Source organism: Tachysurus vachellii, chromosome 16 (assembly GCF_030014155.1).
Source record: "Tachysurus vachellii isolate PV-2020 chromosome 16, HZAU_Pvac_v1, whole genome shotgun sequence".
Taxonomy (NCBI): Eukaryota; Metazoa; Chordata; class Actinopteri; order Siluriformes; family Bagridae; genus Tachysurus; species Tachysurus vachellii.
Genome location: NC_083475.1, coordinates 9,496,055 through 9,510,682, shown reverse-complemented (window position 1 = coordinate 9,510,682; position 14,628 = coordinate 9,496,055). Strand labels below are relative to the sequence as shown.

The window sequence follows — 14,628 nt, the reverse complement described above, 5'->3', positions numbered from 1 at the left end:
ACACACATATGGACATGTGCTCTGTTTTTTTATTTTTTCAGATATTGGAAAATTTTTTGCAATTGTAGACATCCAGAAAAAAAAAGTCCTCAAATAAATTTGATATCCATTTCGAGCATGAACGAAGGTTGAAATCGTAATCATAACCTTCTGAATCATATCCTTCACATGATCCATGAACAAAAAATGTTACCTTTTTTATAGCAAAACAAGTCAAATGTCATGTATGCTGCCTGATTATAGGAAGTTCAGGCTTTGGAAAAATAAACAGTGTTCTGTTCAAAAAAGAAGAATGAATATAATTAACAATATAGGAAATAATACTTCTGGCACATTCTGATAGAGTACAGTACACACGGCAGTCGGAATGAAGCTGTAGTGTTTCATTCAGTCTTACAAGGATGATTGAATCTTACAGTACTGTGTCATTTTAAATGTTTAATGAACTCTTACACTGTTACCGCTTCAGTGTTGACTCACGTTCAACAGAACGTAAATGTAAATATTACTATAAAACTTGATAGAGATCAGTTAACATTGTTGCAGTTGACATTGCAAATGAGCTCCATGGTCTGAAAGCCTTAAAAATTACAGCAGTGTTTACAAAAAAAGGCAGGAAACATTCCACTTAGCTTAATTTAAATCTTCTAAATTGCACTTACAATTACAGTAAATGACAAAAAACCAAAGCAAAAACCAGAACACAAACCCAGAATCCGTGCTTTTGTGTTTGAAGATTTTAAACACCACCTGTAAAGGACATGCTCTTTACTCCACCCCCACACATGATTACTACTGCCTTGCAGAGTGTACACACACACACACACACACACTTACACTCACACACACACTTAGTCCTCCCTTCACACCCACACCCACAACTTTATGCTTTGCATTTAAAATAACTGCATTTTTATTTGTTAATATCGTAATGCATTAAAAAATTTTCTACTAGATTCTTTTCTTGATTTTCTAAGCACATACACCTGTACTCGTTCCACCGGCCTAAGAAGTGCTTCGTTTGTGATGTGTGAGGTTTTTTCTTCCTCTCTCAGTATTTCAATTTCAGTCGATGCATTTTACATTTGGCAGATGGTTTTATCCAAGAGAGGTGACATCCAATCCAATCCGATTCGTCCCAAGCATACAGCTGAGCAGTTAAGGATTAAAGGCCTCGGCAGTCATGGGATTTAAACACAACCAATTCCGTTGAAATGATAGGGTCCCTTCGCACGGATATGACATTAACCAGTAAATATGAAGTGTGAGCAGAGCGATCACCTTTAAACAGGAAGGGGAGAATTGAAAGAAGTGCCTGGTTTAAACGATTCAACAGCCTGGTGTTGGTCTACAAGCCTTGACTCACTTCTGCAAATTATTTTTACACCTTGACAACTTACAACTTGAAATGACGTTTCATAAAAAAAGAACATTTTATAACATTTTGTAACATTTTACTGAGATTAATGTTTACTGTTAATCACTGTGGACATGATAATTAATGAGAAATACATCTTGGAAAGTGAATCTAAAGTCTGGAATTGAAACCTGCAAAGACTGCACATTGTAACATTGCGACACTTACTCTGTGGTAATGTGATGAGGTCCAGTAATCAGATCGTTTGTCCTCTGGTCATGGAGATTGGGTGACTGGCTATCTTTTAAATGATCTGGCTGAGGTTTGGGAATTTGGTTGTTGTCATTTTTTTTTTTACATGTAAAGTTAATGTGGTTATATATAGCACATCTGACTGAACTGCATGTGAATTTATAATACCGCAAATGCTACTATATAAAATATATAATATAGTTTATAGATTATACACCATTACTAATGCGATATAATATCATTTCTGGTGCTGATTCTGTCAGTAAGCGACAAATAAAATATACAATTTTCCATTGGTTGTAACTGGGTTATGCTGCTGTGACTCAAGAAATCTAAAAGAAAGATTTTTAGTAAATTCTTAGGAGCGGTTGTTTAGTTGTTGTTGTTGGTGGTGGTTTTCCTTTAGTTTCTACCTTCCTCAGTTACCAGGTTACCAGTAAACTCTGTTTTTTTTATGAAACTTAATTACCGTACAGAAAACTGGAAGAAAAAAGTCAGCTAATCAATTCCCTAAACAGCAATAATAGAGTTATGTTTTAGAAAGAAATGGGAATGAGACACGCCCACAAATGACATGCCCACAAGAATGAAGAGTCTTTTGAGTATTGATTTTACATTTGCATTTATATCTACAGCATTTGGCAGACCCCTTTTATACAGATCGACTTTCATTATGTGACCTAGAAGAGCTATTATGTTTGTGTGTGTGTCTGTGTGTGTATGTGGTGTGTGTGTGTGTGTGTGTGTATGTGCGTGTGTGTGCGTGCGTGTGTGTCTGTGTGTGTGCGTGTGTGTGTCGGTGTGTGTGTGCGTGTGTGTGTGTGTGTGTGGTGAATCTTGCAGAAAAACAGCATTATGCAAATTTCAGGCTAAACACATTTATGGTACTTTGTTTCCTGTTTGGAGAAGGAGATGACAGAATACACTATCAGATATTTCACTTGTCCCAGAGTGCTGTAGTTAAAATAGATTATTAAATAAAGCCTGGAAAAAAAGACATTTGTTACTATGCAAAGAAAGAAAACACTATGTTGTGTTTGCATAATCTTTTAAAAAAACTTGAATTTCAGATTAAACACACACAAACACACACACACACAAACACACACACACACACTGTATTCAGAGCATCTGGTGCAATCAGAGCTAATTGATCTCAAAAGCTGCGTAAGGCCTCTGAAACAGGCCATATCTGAGATTAGGTTAGATTATTCACCAGAATCTCTACAAGGTATTTTTATTTATCTTTTTCTTTGAGTTTTTATAGTTCTTTTTTTTTTTTACTTAATTATTTTTTATATTAGTTTGTATCATGCTTTACAGTAACGAATGTATTGAACTTAAATTTAATCTTTGGAGTTTGAATAATCTAATAGCTTTGCATTTGAAATGTCATAATACAGTTTACACAGAATACTTTGGCAATTTTTTTTATGCTTGATTACTTTCACAATGAAGCTGTGATTGGGCTAATTTTACTGAGAAACAAAATGAGATCAACTAACCCAAGAAAAACCCCAAGCATATATTGGGTGTTTTACTATTGACTAAGTGGAATTTTTTAGAAACCTTTCTTTTACTCTTCTGGATGAGGCAAATATTTATCTCTGAGTCAGATATTATGCAGCAAGTTTTATCCAAAGTGACATACAAAGACAGAATCCAAACACAGAGCGGTTGATGTTGAGAGCCAGAACAGCCACTTTCAGAGATTTGAACTCACATACAATTGGAAATGTTTTGAACGTAACGTCGATGGCGTCTCGCTGCATTGACTTTCTCCCTGTATGATGGACGGCCAATAAGGTTTGTGTTGTTTTGAACTGGATAAAGAATCCTCAGGCTGTTTCTGATGAAGTGTGACCTAAAACCACAGAGAGCGTTTTTTCCCATGGAAATGGCAGCCAAAACACACACACACTCACACAGAATCTATTTACAGGATAACAGAAATTTCATGGAGCTTTCTCAATGTATTCCTGTTTGTGCCAGTTGACTTCATGCAAAGTCAGTGTACCTCCCAAGCGACCTAATCACCATAATCAAAACCTGTAGATTTAGTCTAGCTGACATGGAAATTCTTCATTGCCAGTTGCTCAGTTTCTAATGATCTATGCCTTCTTTTATTTGAAAGAAATACATTTTCATTTTAGAAGTCTTTTTGCCATTGTGAAGCTCATTAATGTATTAATAAAAGTCCACGAAGCTTGGAATGTACAGAAAATCCGAGTGGAACAAGAGAACTTAATTGAAATGTTGCTCTCTAAAGCCAAGATCAAGAAAGATTTGAATTATGACAAATTAACCAGGATGGCTGCTGAATTAAAATGAGTACACTTTGTTATAAACACTGCTTCTTGGCAAACGAGTACTCATTAATCTCCGACGGTCCAGATGGTGTTTTGCAGTTCTTTAAATAACGCTGTAGTAAAGACACACTCCTGAATTCTCTATTAATACATACTCAGTAAAAGTTCAGTTGAGAAATGTCCAACTATTAATACAGCTAATTTTGATACAGCATCTGCCATTTTATTTATTTTCCTCTGCCTCACCCATTGGGTTAAAAAAGACAAACGTCATTGGGGTGGCACCATAATAACCCAGTTTATGTACTCATTATTTGTAAGGCTGGGAGGTTGGTTTAAATAAACACCCTGCCTTTTATTTACTGTGATATTGTGTGCTAATTGTTGAGAACTGATTCCAAAACAAATATAAATTGTTAAGTTAATACTTAACTTAAATTACGTGGTTTTCCAAGCAGTTATATTAAGTTTTCAGTTAAGACTTTTACTGCTTTATAAATCTAGTTATATAAATAGTATTTATATATTTTAAATGCTGTCTTGTCTATTTTTACACAAACGTTTTTGTATATAAGTACAATTTGGTTGTAAAATTTGTGTTCGTTATTTTGATAAACTAAAGTTATATAGTTTAATTGTTGTCTATTTATTTTTACACGAACGTTATTGTGTATAAGTACAATTTGGTTGTAAAATTTGTGTTCGTTATTTTGATAAAGACAAACAAAACAAAAAGCATAAGATATAACAGTATGCTGCAGTATGTGAATGAAAAATGTCCCTGTTTTCACAGTTTAGATCTGAAACTACAGCATCAGTGAAAATGTGATCCTTCGTCATCAGTAGCTCAGAGTCAATGCGAAGTGGCCAAGATCACTGGTGCAACAGCTCAGTGCCACAATTCAATTTCATTACAATGGGATTGTATGAGAACACATTGTAATGCAGTTATGTTTCTTAATATTAAGAAATCCAGAGCGACATTTTTTTTTTTTTAGTTAGTTAGTTAGTTAGAGTATGGCATCTGTAAATGTTATACATGCATATAAAAGCAGAAATGTGTCTTATACCTTCATCATTTTGTTTCTGTTCAAGGATGCAAGGATTCTGTTCAAGTACCCATTAAACTCTTGGCTGCTCGTGTGTTCGGATTTCATAAGTATGCTTTTAATCGAGAACAAAAAGTCAATGTAGACTGTACATGAGACTACACAGAACAGTATGGGTAACTACCTGGAATAAGGTTGTGTATTGTCATTTTGACAGCTTAAATAGTCATCAGGAAAGATGAGTAAGTAACAGGGTATTCAAAATTTCCAGGGAATGAGGGGATTTCTCAGAACAACCCTTTGTATAGAGCCTGCTGTATTTTTGCCTTAAGAGCAGCAAGCCTTTGGCTATCATTCTACCACAGTCTGACTGTGGTAAAGGATGTGATCCAAGTCTTTATTTGTAACTTGATATTATGTGCATAATTATGAGGAATGGTACTTAAAGGCAGCCTTGCACTATGTTACTTGCATTATACTGTATCTTACTTAAAGCTGATAAATTGCAAGCTTCTTGTGGCAGCATGTGTTGCACCGTGTCCTTCATCACCACATGGATTAACCTGATGACTGTAAGTGCCAGATAACACATTCAATGAGGATACTTTGTGCATTGTGCGCGTTTAATAGGATGCTTAAATAGCCATTACACCATTGGTGCATTAACATAATGTTTAGTTGGGTAGACTGCGGTTTGGCACACAGCCCAAGTGTGAAATGTCCATCACTGAGGATGTAGTTATCTGCTGCCGTTATCGCTTCTCCTCTTCAGTATTACAGAAGTGTATACAAACTTTAATGGTGTAATTCTGCCTATTTTCCATGAGGATCAGTAGCAGCTTAAGTTAAAGGTGGCGTTGTGTTGTTGTTCAGTAACCTTATTCACGTGCTGTAGGCTGCGGGACAGGCACCATTGTGTTATGTTTCATTGTGTACCATGAATGTTAACAAACATGAAACCAAAAGTAACTCAGTTGTCATTCAGAGGAAATGCCCAGCTCTTACTAGAAGCTTCCCAAAGCATTCATTAAACCAGATATGAGAGCGCATATTTTTCATCATTTCCTCTCCTGTGTAATGTATGTGTTCAAAATGCTACACGGCATTTATACGGTGTACAAAGTGTGAATATGAGTTTCAGCTGATCAGCTCTTGCCCAAATGAACTATATTTGAAATGCAAAAATACACAAACACAAAAAGGTGCCAACTTAGTCTACAAATTCTAGAGACTGTGCTTTAACTGTTATTATTATTAAATATTATGTTACATGTACTTGGCAATGATATTAAAAGCTGTGGAATTTTGAAACAACATTTTGCGTAGCATTTTGGGTCTGTTTTTATTGACCACGCGCTAGTTGTACATGCAAACAAAAAGGGTTTCATGTCTACTAAACCTGCCAGGCAGTTGATGTTAATACACAGTTAGCTGTGTATTAACATCATTACCGTTCCTTTACTTTCAGGCCGGTTTTACTATATTTAATGGCAGATTATTGTGATTAAATCTTATCTGACCTTTGTCCAGTGTTTCCCTCACTGCTGCTCTATTACATTGCTCAGTGTTCTATAAAGACCTGCACTTATACTGAATAGTAAACGTGAGTGAAGGAGCAATTTCAAATGAGGCTTTAGCATTCACTTAATGTGCACACACACACACAGACACACAGACACACACACACACACACACATACACACACACACAGACACACACACACTAATGCCTCATGTATTGTCATTTCAACCTAACAAATCTCAGGGAATTAACATTTTCCATTCAGAGAGACTGAGGTTAATTACAGAAGTCTCCAAGCCAGTCTGTTGGCAACGTCTATTAACACGTCACACACCCACTTAACCATTAGCTGACTGTAGTAAGTTCTGCATCTAAAACAGCTTCACAACAACCCTGAGCAACTTGCTTTGCTTTTTATTAACCATTTTTCCTTAATGTTATCAGTAGTTCCACATGCTACATGATTTATAAAGCCATCTATTTATCTAACTTGTGGTACAAATTTTGACCTTGAACATAAGATTTCAGGGCTTCAGACTTGTGTGTGTCATTTGTTTAATAAGTGCAAGCCATACATTCCCACATCTAAAGCCGGCGTAATATTAAAAATGAATGCTAAACATTTTAAAATGAAGATTAGAACTATTTATATGTTTTAGATTTTGTGGTTTGGTACCGGATTACAGTGTGTTACGTTCCACCACCAAAATAAATAAATAACTTGTCCACACATTTATTGTGTTGATTAATAATTACTGTCACTTATTCATGATCGATCCCCACACAGTAAAGACTAACCACAGGGAACAGCATGATCAGTACCAGAATTCACTTAATAGCATAATTGCTGCAGCCAAGTAAAAGGAAAATTAAATACAGTTTGGAACAACATCTATATTTATACCGCACTATATTTATATATTAACCCAAAGAGTCAAGGACAGAGACAAGATATACTTTGACTCTGTCTTGATTTTATTTTCATTCAGAACACATTGCAATCCAGTCTCTCACTGAACACGGACTGAACTCAAGGCATTCGTAATGAGTTTTTAATGTTATATAATTATGCAGAGGACTAATATAATTTTGATTGTATTGTGATTGGATACAGAGGAGAAGTCTTTATGAAATCCCTGTGAATATGAGGATTTTTGGATTTTTGTATGGATTTGTTATAATTTGAAGTCAGACCGGTTGTGTACAGTTGCTGTAATGCCGTACAATCTGCAGCATAACTGCATTTACAGTGGCATCTGAGTCACCAAAATCACAATTTGAATTGGAAGTTGTTTTGAATGGCACTTAAACACAATAAACTTCCTTTAGAATGAAATTTGTTGTTTTCTGGGAATGTAGTATATAGTCATCAAATTGATTAAACTGACTCTTGACCACAATGTTTTTAAGTGCAGGCCTCAAATCACTGTGAGCTGACAAAGTGGGAAACGGTCATCAGGACTCTCCGTCTCCAAGGCAACAGCCTTCATAACGAACTCATGATGACATCAGCAGGGAGGAGCACACAGAGCCCGTCCAATGGGAGAGCAGAACATGGTCACTCAGGTGAGGCTGATACACCTTGTCAGGAATCTAATCTTCCAGGTGAACAACATTGTTTCCACGTGTGTTTTTGTTTTGATTCAGGTCCTGTCCCCGCCCTTATACTGTCATTTGTTGTCTTCCTCGTGTGTTTCCGATTTTCCTCGTCTTACTGTCTTGTTCAGTGTTATTTTGCTGACTTTACCGCAATGTGTGTTTTGTGTCATGATACACCACTTCTTATCCATGTTCCACTTCCTGGTTTTGTGTGTTTGTGTTTGTGTTGTTTGCTGATCACCTGACCTCTGACTGTCTACAATTCCTGAGTTTGATTTATGTTTGGATTATTCTGCCTCTCCTTTAATAAATTGCTTCGCCTGACCTAGCATTCAAATCACCGCCTTACTCTGTGACAAACCTGAACACGTACTGCATCTCAAATTGGGCCACAAAACTCTGTCTTTTAACCAGTTACAGTCATTTAATTAGTTAGCAAAACAATAACAAAAACTTTAGAGTCTATACTCTCTCTCTCTCTCTCTCTCTCTCTCTCTCTCTCTCTCTCTCTCTCTCACACTTTATTTCTTTTCACACTTTCTTTGTTCTCTCTTCGCTTCTACTTTTTTGCAGAACTTCTTCAAAACAAATTCCATGTAAATTTTGCTGCATACTTTTCTCTCTGAATCATTTTTATTTTCCTGTCTTGGAGTGAATTTATTTGAAGGCTCTGCATGCCTCATTTTTGGACTATTTATTTCTTTAACATAAACAATAGGTTTGCAGTATATTAACCCACTCATTGCAATAATTTGAGGTTCATGTAACAGCTCATAAACGGTGACTTATATGTTGGATGCTCCACATAATCTATATCTAATAATAACCAGATTATTACACAAATAAGTGTAGTTTTATAACAAAGTAAAGTGTACTATAATTGACATTTGGTTCTCTCTCAAAATGCTCTTTCACGTTACAGAGGAACCTGCCGTGAAAACTGGAGTCTCACAGACACTCATTTCTTAAACAGTTAAACAGCACGTGTCAGTCATTAATAACTTAAAAGTCATTATTGAGCATCCCTTACAGCGATGGACATACACTAAAAGAAGCTGGGAATTTGTTAGTTTCTTATTGTTTACTCAGCCGCTTCCAGTGAATATGAAAGCACATTTTTTACTTACATGTATTAGGCACTAGATAAGTGTAGTGTACACTGCTGAAGATTAGGAGTGGCTGTGTATCTTTCTGGGATGATATGAAACCTGATACATCATCTGATGTATAAATAAACAGTAAAAGCAGCCAACTGCTTGAAAGGTTTAGAGTTGATCCAGAACACTGTACTGTAATTCAGTATTGAGCTTTTTATTTAATCAGATAAACTAGTTAACTTCGAGATCATGACTCCTTCTCTCACCTCAGGTTCTCTCATCTGTCTGTTACTTATTGTGTTCGCCTGTTTTATGTCTAATTATACTCATGTGTCTAAGTCACATAAGTCTAAGTCACATAGCCTTTGCTTTTGACCAGCACTTGTGTATTTGACATAGAAACTCAGATATGTCCATAATTACCCTGTCCACCTGTACTTTGACCCCTGATTATACCTCTGACCCTGATTCCTGGTTAATAAAACTCAAACAGGTCACAAACTTGTGTTAATCTCTGCATGTAACAAACGGAAATTGAGACCAGTATAACGGTTCAAATCAGTGACCCATTAAGACCTGCGTAATGCCTGCCCAGTCCTGTAATCTGCTGGTGAAATGTTACATGTACAACTGTCTCTATTCAACACTGTCAGTGAAATAAAGCATGCTAGAAAATCAAATGATGAAATACTTTATCTCACTGCATTACTATGCTGTTCGTTTATTTAACGCAAACTGTTTTTGCTGGACAGATCAGCTTCCTAAAGCCCCAGAGACATCGGTGATAGAAGTACATGTACTCATGGCTTCTTTGGGCTCTTATAGCAGATTAAATTACACTTAGTTTTTATGAGAGAAAAGATTGATGTTCATTAAACAACAAGCTTTTGTGTAATCTGTCATTTTAGGTCTCACATAGAGGCACAGATTCACTAGCAGTCACTGGTTGAATGACAGTTGGAAAATATTTCTCGGTATATTGAACAGTGAGCTCCAGAACACATGACTTTTCCATTCGCCTGGCTTCTCTTCTCAGTGTAGTGGAACCTCTTAACCAATTATCAGTCACTAAAGCTGTATGAACATCTTAAAAATATCAGTATATATTTGAGATATCAGTCAGGTTTGTTACATTTTCAACGTTTGCCCGAGGTTCCAATGTGTGTGTGCCAATCAGACTCAAATCAGAATAGTGGTTAGTCAAGAACTCTTACAAATAATTTTACACTAGTAAAACTGATTAGTTTGTCTTGGTAATATTACAGGAAATATTAAATAAGATATTAAATATTAATATGAAATACTAAATATTGTTCAGGAATTATAAGGATTTAACGTTTTGATGCTTGTTTATTTGTAGTTCTAGGTAAACTAAGAATAATGCTTAGCAGAGAATAATCTTATTGATGCTATTAATTTTGTTAACCAGGTTTGGAAAAGATCTTTTGGCTCTTACTTATCACATACTGTACCAGTGATACCAATGAAAAGAGAACATAAACAGTAGAGAACAAAAAAAAAAAAAAAAAAAACAGCCGCCACTGAATAATATGTACAGAAGGAATTATGTGTGTGTATGTGTACACTTTGAGCCTATGTCTGTTATATCCTGTCATGTCATGACCACTGTAATGATGTAATGAGATTATGACTATAAGAGGGACAGACAGAAGGAGAAGTGGTAATTTGTCCAGTCACTTGCTTATGTATTGAAGGGTGTGATGCAAGCATGCAGCAATTCTGTGGTGTATAACTGAGAAAACAAAACCAACCATAGCATTAAGTACTTTAAATACACCCTTTTTTTTTAAATTATGGATGACTAAAGTGTCAACAAAAACAGGCACTATTTTGTACACTTTTGCTACACATTAAGAGCTTAAAAAAAAAAGGAAAACTGTGACCAAGGCTAAAGGCAATTTTACCTGGATTATAAAAGCCTGAAATACTTCAAACCTCAGTATTATTGCTGAGTTGAGAAACAGACTACTAACTAACAAAACTATTGAGTGTGTAGCAATGACATGGTCAGATGATGCAGGGGTAGAGAATACGCCACACAGACTGTGTGCAGAAAAGTCCTGAGTCTTTACCACAACACCTACAACACGGTGGAACCGGAGATTAGAGTAGGCAGAAAGTTTCAGCAGTGTTTTAAATGTCAAGCACTGATACTGTGTGTGTTAGAACCGTTTGTACCAGCGTCCGACTTACTGCCATTTCAGTATAACAAACACACGATCAAATGTAACACCTAAACATCACATTGTGCTGATGTCATCAAACTGGTGTTTTTGCTGTTGTAGACCAACAGGAAGCAGCAATATGTACATGAAATGACAGTTCCTGCTCCAGATGACAATGCTTAAATAGCTCTATACTCTCTCGGTGTTGAGGGTTGTGGGCAGCGGATATAACCTAAACACCTGATAAACCTACATGCGGTAGTCTTAACCTTTAAATACGCACACCTTCTGTAACATTGAATTCAGTTTGATTCATGTTAACTTGAAGCATCACTGCATTTATGAGGCATGTTTATAAAAAAAAAAAAAAAAAAGAGGTGATTTTAAAAATTGAAACACACATTGAATGTGTACCACAGTATTGCTCACAAGCTACCTAAAATATATAGTGTTTCATTGCCTACATATTTCATTTCTTGTTGTCTTCTACTAAACTAAATCTTTATATAAAAATAATTATAATGGATAGAAAATCAAACAAAATGTTTTTGACAAGGGACAGATTGTGATGGCTTGACGAGTAGGGTCCGAGACAGCAGGTCTTGTGTGTTGTTCCTGGTATGCAGTGATTAGTACCTACCAAAAGTGGTGCAAGAAAGCACAACTGGTGAAACCATGACAGGGACAATAACAAGGTTCACTGATGCACTCTTGAAGCGAAGGCTTAGTCTGTCTTTTCCAATCCCGAAGCAGAGCTACTGAAGCACTAATTACTGAAAAAGTTAACGCTTGCTATGATAAACAGGTTTGAGGACCACAGTGCATCTCAGCTTGCTGTGTGTGGGGCTGCGTAGCCACAGCTTGTGCATGCTGGCCCCTGTCCACCACCAAAAACGCAACATTGTGCATATGAGCATTATAACTGGACCATGGGGCAATGGAAGAAGGTAGCTGTGATGAATCATGTGTGTATGCATGTGTTTATCTTACCTGGGGAAGAGATGACACCAGGATGCACTATGGGAGATGGGAAAGCCGATGGAGGTACTGTGAAGCTCTGGAAATGTTCTGCCATATCCACCTTCAAACAAATTTAAGTAACAAAACATGACAGGGTGTGTTATTGTAGGGAAATAATCCTGACAGTGGTTGTGGGAAACAACTCAGCATGAAACAGAGAGGCCTGCTTTATACTTGAAGCGTGACCTTGCATGTATATGCAGAAGCAGCAACAACATGAGCGCCATTGTTTGTTCACATACTTGCCCACCTTATAGATATTCATCTTATAGATATACACTAGACAACACGTCAAAGCAAGAATATCCTTGTCTGTCAGTTTTCCAAGTCGAAACTGTAAATGTTTAGCTATCGTATGAAGAGGGATATGAAAACTTTTTAATATGGAAACACTTTAAGAAGTGTTTACTACTCTAGAAAATCCAGAACACTGGGAAACAAAACAGACATAACTATAAGTCTGGGGGCTATATTTAAAATGAAGAGACTTGATTGGTGTCTAGGTAGTGCTAGTATTCAGTTATGGTATAGAAAGTATGTCATTTAAGAAATAACACTTTGTTAAGTTTGTGGAGTGAAAGTAGATATCTGGGGAAATTTGTTGATTTTTATCTCTGAATTCCTGTACTCATGCTACATGTCAAAAAACTCTCACTCACTCATTTTCTACCGCTTATCCGGTACACCCTGGACGGAGTGCCAACCCATCACAGGGCACACACACTCTCATTCACTCACGCAATCACACACTACGGACAATTTTCCAGAGATGCCAATCAACCTACCATGCATGTCTTTGGACCGGGGGTGAAAACCGGAGTACCCGGAGGAAACCCCCGAGGCACGGGGAGAACATGCAAACTCCACACACACAAGGTGGAGGCGGGAATCAAACCCCCAACCCTGGAGGTATGAGGCAAACGTGCTAACCACTAAGCCACCATGCCCCTTGTCAAAAAACAGAAAAGACTAAAATAGAACCTCCCTCCATCAATCTTCTGTACACTTCTGAGGAACCTATCTATCCCCTGGGACTCAGAGCACAAGGCATGGGAAACCTGTAGGGGTGGACAGCCATCACAGAGCACAATCCCAAACGCGCACTATAGAGAACTTAGAGATGTCGTTCATGCATAACTTTGGACTGGGTGAGGAAACCAGAGTACCCAGAGGAAACCCCCGATGCATAGGGATAACATGTAAACTCCATACACACAGTGTGTAGGTTGGAAAATTAACCTCAGAGGTTCAAGGCAAATGTGCTCACCGCTAAGCCACCATGTCTCCCCAAAATAGGACATACACTGTTCATTTAAATATGGCTTATTTGAATGTGACCATTAGCAACATTTCACTAGTACACAAAACCGGTCGTCATGGATAAACGATTAAGTGATATTTCTAAATACTTTAATAGGTTTTAAAAAAAGTAATAAATCAAAAGCTAAGATTGTGAGATGACCCTATTTGAGATCTTGAGATGAGGCCAACTCTGTGAGGATCCTGAGGCATCTAGAGATGTACCAGCTCCAGTTCATGAAGTATTTGGACATACCAAGAGGAGATGCCAACTACATGTGGCCTTTGAGGACAACAACCTCCTCATCAATACATAATTGTCAGACTGTATATTTACAATCACACCCTTCAGCGTCCCCCAAATGAGGATGAGGTTCCTTTTTCAGTCTGGTTCCTCTTAAGGTTTCTTCCTTTACCATCTAAGGGAGTTTTTCCTCACCTCAGTCACCTCAGGCTTGTTCATTCAGGGTAAATACAAACATTTAAATGTAAGTCTAATATTAATCTGTAATTTTTGTTTTAGAAGAATTTTACCCTCATCAGGGTCACAGTGGATTTGAGCCTGTCCTGTTGTGTGAAGCAATAATGCATGCTGCATTAGGGCACCAGTCCATCACAGGACACGTGTTTATTTATATTTCAACAAAAAAAATCAGCAGGAAAAGCTCAATATGGAAATGAATGTATTTTTTTTTTCCAACAGTGGCTGGGAATCCTGGGGATTTACCATCATAGCCTTTCCAGAGTAATGTGTGATTAATGCTGGGTGTCACAGTTGGGTGCATCATTAGGCTTAGCACTTATAGATAAACATGCATGGCTTGCAGATTTTGCACTGCCCACGTTCCTCATACTGTTTCGTAAAAAGAAGAAAGACACAAACGGTTGGGGTAGTGCAGGAAGTACAGGGTAGTATTAGGGTAACAGATAGTTCACAGA

At 37.0% G+C, this 14,628-nt stretch overlaps 1 protein-coding gene across 4 annotated transcripts in view; it reads left to right on the top strand.

Annotated features, from left to right (window-relative positions):
* sfmbt2 (Scm like with four mbt domains 2) overlaps nucleotides 1–14,628 on the top strand; it is a 52,484-nt gene that overhangs the window by 1,209 nt on the left and 36,647 nt on the right. For 3 of the 4 annotated variants that reach the window (XM_060889045.1, XM_060889044.1, XM_060889047.1), the window contains exon 2: nucleotides 7,904–8,054. In XM_060889045.1, the coding sequence (XP_060745028.1) occupies nucleotides 7,904–8,054 (151 nt within the window). Of the gene's footprint in view, nucleotides 1–7,898; nucleotides 8,055–14,628 lie in introns of all 4 variants that reach the window. The other variant, XM_060889046.1, reaches the window with a different exon arrangement.